General features: G+C 43.1%; 1 protein-coding gene across 1 annotated transcript in view; it reads left to right on the top strand.

Annotated features, from left to right (window-relative positions):
- Positions 1 to 6,000, top strand: part of lratb.1 (lecithin retinol acyltransferase b, tandem duplicate 1) — a 37,104-nt gene that overhangs the window by 13,735 nt on the left and 17,369 nt on the right. The window contains exons 10-15 of the mRNA XM_044183937.1: positions 636 to 700; positions 784 to 890; positions 998 to 1,100; positions 2,611 to 2,710; positions 4,865 to 4,904; positions 5,051 to 5,102. Of these exons, the coding sequence (XP_044039872.1) occupies positions 636 to 700; positions 784 to 890; positions 998 to 1,100; positions 2,611 to 2,710; positions 4,865 to 4,904; positions 5,051 to 5,102 (467 nt within the window). The remainder of the gene's footprint in view (positions 1 to 635; positions 701 to 783; positions 891 to 997; positions 1,101 to 2,610; positions 2,711 to 4,864; positions 4,905 to 5,050; positions 5,103 to 6,000) is intronic.

Raw genomic sequence — 6,000 nt, 5'->3', positions numbered from 1 at the left:
TCTCAGACCACCATTTCTGTTCAAAGAGGAGTTTTCTTTTTTCACAAAATGGCTTCCTTGACGCCCAGTTCAAACCAACTCTTCTCTCTACTTAGAATCTCCACCTCGCTGTCTTCAAACGTGCGGTTTGTAGCTTTCAGATGCAAACGCACGGCGCTCTGAAAAAAAAAGTACTTTTTTTTTTTTACTCGTTACGTTATCCATTTCTTATTGAAAATAGAATTACATTACTCGACTAAACACTCAGCTACAGCAGAAGTAAGTAGCCATTACTAGAAATGTCCGATCCAGGCGTATTTTAATGGATCGTATCGGCTAAAAAAAACAGCTGATCAAACACTGAACTCGACTGTGGCCTGCTGGTGTTGCAGCGCTGCTCTCCTTAACGACAGCAGCGGTTCACTGTACGCAAGGGAGAATTAGAGCGTTTGACTGTGAGCGACTATTCGGAGTGAAGTTTCCAAAATACACGGGTTCACTAAACTGCAACGGTAACACATCTCTCTCTTTGATCTCTCAAAGCTCAGCGGACGCAGAAAATCCTCCGGCTGGAGAAACCGGAGAACGCTGGGTGTTTTTTTGCTTGAAACATCGATAATCAAAATGATCGACTCATCTGAAATGTGTGTTTTCAGGTGTAGAAGGAGGCGCTGTCAGAGTGTCGGGGGCTAAAGGCTTCGCTCCGTCACACGACTACAAGGTAAGCGGCGTCAGCGTCTGCAGATCATCGCGACGGGTTTTAGACACACAGGTGTTTCAGCCTTCCTCCCCTCGTCTCCGCAGGTGTGTGCTACCTACATGGACGGTTTCAGGGCGACGGCGGTGTGTCCGGTCGGAGGGCCGAGAGCAGCGGAAAAGGCCAGACGAACCGCAGACAGCGTCATCAAACGGTGCGTACGACAGAAAAGTCTTCTCTGTATGTGGGCGTCGCCTCTGAACTTTATGGATTTCTAAGAAAATCTGGCGTTTGTGTGTGTTTTTTTTTTTTTTTTTGTAGGACGACGCGTATGTTTAAGCAGTTAGGGCTGGAAGATTTCAGCTCCGTCAACATCCAGGTCCTCGGAGCTGAGGACACCTATGGTGCCAACGCTCGCAGCAAGGTAACACACACACACACACACACACACACACACACACACAGTTTCAGTTATGTTCTCAGCCAGCAGGGCATTTCTAAAAGCTGTTTTGGTGACATCCATTGAAGAGCAACGTAACGCCCCACCGTCTATCTCTTCTGCTGTCTCACCGACATGTTTCAGACGTTTCAATACCAACGTGGAACACCTGGCGGTCACCTAGAATCTGCAGAACTGTAGTTACGTTTGTAACTCTGGTTTTATACCGGCTGGTGACGGCTTGCGTTTCACTTGCACGAGCTGAAGCGTCGTTCTTATAGTTTGGAGGTGGTAAGAAACATCAGGTGTGACAGAATCGCTGGATTTCTTCTGGCTTCTGTTGTGGTTAACACTGTAGAGTGGGACCAGCGTGACTGTGCATGTAATTTGCTGACTCTATAAAGTTGGTTGGGAGTTTTGGAGACTGTGGAAACAAAAGTCATGTTTACATTCAGTGTTTCTCACCAAAAACACGTGTGTGTGTGTTTCCTTGAGCTCTAACAAACATGAATGCATTTCCTTCCTCCCATAAAACATTTGTAAAGCAGAAGTATTTTAAATCCAGCACTGCTTACATCCGTGTTCACTAGCTAGCAGTCTTCTTCTTCCCCGTCGTTGTTGGCGCGTTGCAGCGTCGCGCTACTAGAGGTCAAAAACTTCCACAGGGAATCTTTAATTCATCCTCGTACATATTCCTAATATTCCCAGACAGATTTAGATATTCTTCATCAATTCTCTGTGACTTGTGTGTCACTTTTATTTAGTTTTGTTTAAATGAACGTTTCCAATAGATAAAAAAACAAACAAACACAATGCAACACAAGACACACACATATTACAGTAAATCAGTGTAGAACTAACAGAACAAACAAGACGGCTAATACAAGTAAAATACGACACGACAATAAGCGCAAAGTAGAAATGAAATGCAACGTAAATGTGGTCGCACATAATCAGAGCTTTGTGTGACTCTTCCAACAGCTCCTGTTATTAAAACAACACATTTAGAGGATGGTGCGAAGGTGTGATTCGTGTTTCGACGTGTCTCTCTACCGGTTTGTCCTCTCTGTCTTTCCATTTTTAACTCTTCTCCACATCCCTTCTCTCCGTCCATCCGTCCATCTTTCTGTCTTCTCTCTTTAACACCAGAAGCAGGTCAGGGTCGGACTTAAGCCTGTTTCACGCCTCTAACCTCTCCCTCTATCACTCTTTGTCTCTGACACAGACTCTCTCCTCATCCCGTCTTCCCTCCGTCCGTCCAAAACTTCTCTCCTACCAGAAGCAGGTCAGGGTCGGACTTAAGCCCGTTTCACGCCTCTAACCTCCCACACTGGGTTTTGGAGGCAGAAAACTTAACATTCGAGTAAAAAAAAACATTTGATCAAAAGTTTTCAGTGCATTTTTTAGTAATAACACCACCACACGGATACGCGACTGAAAATACTCCTTGACATTAAATCTAATTAACTGTCTGTTTTCGCTCGTGTGTCTGCAGGGCTCTAGAGAGGCGGTGATCTGGATGGCCGTCCACCACAAACAGAAGAAAGCTCTTGAACTCTTCGCCAGAGAAATAGCTCCTGCAGGGACCGGCATGGGTACGGCCCTCTTATTCCCCACCACACTGCATAAACAGTGTCTGTTTTCATGATTCATTACAAGAAGAAGAAAGCTGCAAACAAACCGTCAGGATCAACTTGGGGCTCTGTGCCATGTTTTGTAAGTTCTCCACAGATTTAGCATTTCGCTCCTATAACGATGGACAGTTTAAAAACAAGCAGGATCAAAATCGATGAAACAGAGGGTAACGTCAGTTTTATTCCCCACGTTCGTCTTCCTTGTCAAAACCTGCCGCCTGCATTACCCATCAGAGGTGCCTGTCGGATAACTCCGGAGCCTCGCCCCCTCACCTTTCCCACGTCAGATTTATTAATTTTTTTTGGGGGGGGGGGCGTTTCTGTAACTTTCTGAATCCGACGTTCACACCCGCTTTACGCTGTGATTGGTCAGCTGTCAGGGTTTCCGCTCTTTTCATGTGAACAACCGAGTGCAACGCTACGAACGTCTTCCAGGGAGTCTGCACCATTATCTTCATATTTAAATGATATTGCGTCCCCCCCCCCCACCCATGACGGCCGATTTGTCACTCCGCCTTCCAGTTCATAACAACTGTTAACACTCCTGTCAGACAACACGTCATATGAGCCACTTCCTTTCTACTACAACCCGAGCCTTGGTCTTGTAAAATGCTGAACTTTTTATATTTGCAGTAGTATTCTAATATCTATGTATTAGCACATCGCTTGTGTCATTTCCTCTTAGTACAGGACAGTAAAGTCTGTTTTCTTTCCTACTAATTACCAATATACTAATGCAAGTGTGAAATTTGACCCTGCTGGTGGCGCCAGCAGGTCCCCAAAGATCACCAAAGCCATAGGATTCATCCTCTGGAGACCACAAATGTAAATATCTAAAGTTCATTCAGTCTGGACCTTTTAACTTTACAAATTACTGCATATAAAAGTAATTAGTTACTAGGGAAAGTAACTTTTGCGTTTTAAATGTCAGCTTCAATTCTCTTATTAATGCACACGCAGCTATAATTGTGTCACAACTGTCAAATTTGATCTTTCATCGTGCCTGATTGGCGTTGTTAATACTCCCGACCACCAGAGGGCGGCAGCGACTAGCGCTGCTACCTGTAAGCTACACTGGGATGGACTCACACATGTTTACCCAGCGTTGCTACAGTAACTAGCTGATGAACCCATCAGTCTATATTAGAAACATTACAGTCACCGACGACGTCTCTCGCCACCGTAACGTCGGGTGACTTTAGATCATAAACTGGAAAAACAGTGCGTCTGTCTTCTGTCCTCTGCAGTTGTCCACTGTTCTGCTCCTGTGAGACAAAAGTAACGAGCCCGTTTAAATTTCACTAATTGTGTTATTTAAGTTGAAAAAGTAATTAGTTGCATTTCTAGTTACCGCAAAAAGCAGTGGAATTACTTTTTGCGACGCGTTACTCCCGACACCGTTCTGGACCGACGGACCGTTTAACCAAAATAACAACGTCTCTACAGCCACGCCGAGACATGTTGGTTTCATGTTGTAGTCTTAAGGATCCGTTAATTAACCGGATCTCGTCCTCGGCTCTTTCAGGGCTGAAAAATGCTGTCGGGGAAAACATGAAAACACGCACACACTGCCCTGCTCGCACAGACAAGTGGTTTATTATTATTATTATCAACCCCTCCTCACACACACACACACACACACACACACACACACACACACACACGTTTGTCATTGGCACAATTAAGTGCCTAACCTTAACCTAATTGTAACCTGAAACCCTAAAACCAAGTCTTAACCCTCAAAAAGCCGTCTCTACCCGAGGGTTAGTGCGCATTCAGGTTAAAGTCCCCACCGCACACACAGCAAAGAGGGACCATTCATCAGCTGGCTGCAGAAGGGGGGCCGCGACCTCCTGAACCAGATTTGAGTTTTGTTTATGGTGACAAGTTCAAATCTACCACACACTCTCAGCATGAACTCTGTGTGACTCCTGGGAAGTTGCTGATTCACGCCGTCAGTGCTGTTGAACTGAAACTACAAACATTATTTTTTTTTTTGTGTGTGTTTTTAAAGGTCACTGGAAAACTGAAACTTTGTCAACTGCTTTTTTTTTTTTTTTTTTTTTGCTGCTTTCACATTCCTTTCTTGTTCTTTCACTTTTCCCTCGCTCGCAGCTCCCGGACTGACCGGCATAGTGGGCGGACGACCCAGAGTGTGAGTTTATTATTTTATTAATACGTGCATTTATTCCCAGGGAGCGGAAATTTCAATTTAACCAATAGAAGTGCGGCAGGTGTCTCTCCTCACATAAACGTCCTCATATTTTCACATCTTGTTCATGCCGTGTCTGTCGTTTCCAGGTCTCCTGTCCTGAAGCCGTTTTTCTTCTTACACCCCAAATCTCAGCTGAAGGTGAGTTTGAGTTGCAAAATTTGTATTAAACGGGACAAAAACAAGCTGTCTCTTTCCCAAAAAGTGTTGAAATTCAAACAAAAGTGAACTTGATGAGTCACAAAGTATAAAAAAACTGTGTGTCAACCAAATTACTGGTCTGTCTGTTACATTAGCTTTAGTTTAGTTTCTGTGTAAAGTCCTTCTTTAGGTCTTAGTTAGTAACTCCTAGCTAGTTTCAGACTAGCGATTTACTAAATCAGGTTGCACCATTAAAACAAAACAAGTGTCTTGGATATTAAAGATTTAAGTAATGTGTAAATCGGTTGCTTGAAAACATCTTAAGTGCTGTCCGATTTAAAAGCAATCAACTATATAAACACAAAGTCACAAGTAGTAGCATCACAAGCTAGCATAACTTCCGAAAATAACAGTTTAAGGAGGCCGAAACATATATTAAACTTAACAGCTAACTCTTTGTAAATGTAGGTATTATATATGCATACATGGATAAATATGTGTATTTCAGAGTTGGTAGTATTCATGCAGTTTAGAATGACTGGGTAAATATCTGATTATGCTAAGCTAACCGAGGTTGTTTGGTCATTGAGTCTAACATTGGCATAACATTTTTTTAATTTCAGGTAAATGTAATTTTTAAATCTTATCAGTTTACGTCATTATTAAACAGCATTTTAATGAAGTGTCATGTCAGATTTGTTGACCATATTCAATCAAGCTAACGTTAGCTTTGTCGGTTGGCTCAGTTAGCTAGTTTGAACTAGTTTGTGCGGCGCAACCTGTTTTAATTCAGTCATGTGTGAATCTGTGTGTGTAGCTAATGTGGATTTGTGGCAAAGTTGTTAAATTCAAAATGTACTTCTGCCCGGCACTTAAAAATATGAATGTTTGATGCTTG

The sequence above is a fragment of the Siniperca chuatsi genome, linkage group LG22 (assembly GCF_020085105.1).
Source record: "Siniperca chuatsi isolate FFG_IHB_CAS linkage group LG22, ASM2008510v1, whole genome shotgun sequence".
NCBI lineage: Eukaryota > Metazoa > Chordata > Actinopteri > Centrarchiformes > Sinipercidae > Siniperca > Siniperca chuatsi.
The sequence above is the reverse complement of the archived record's forward strand: the minus strand, read 5'-3'. Positions and strand labels throughout refer to the sequence as shown.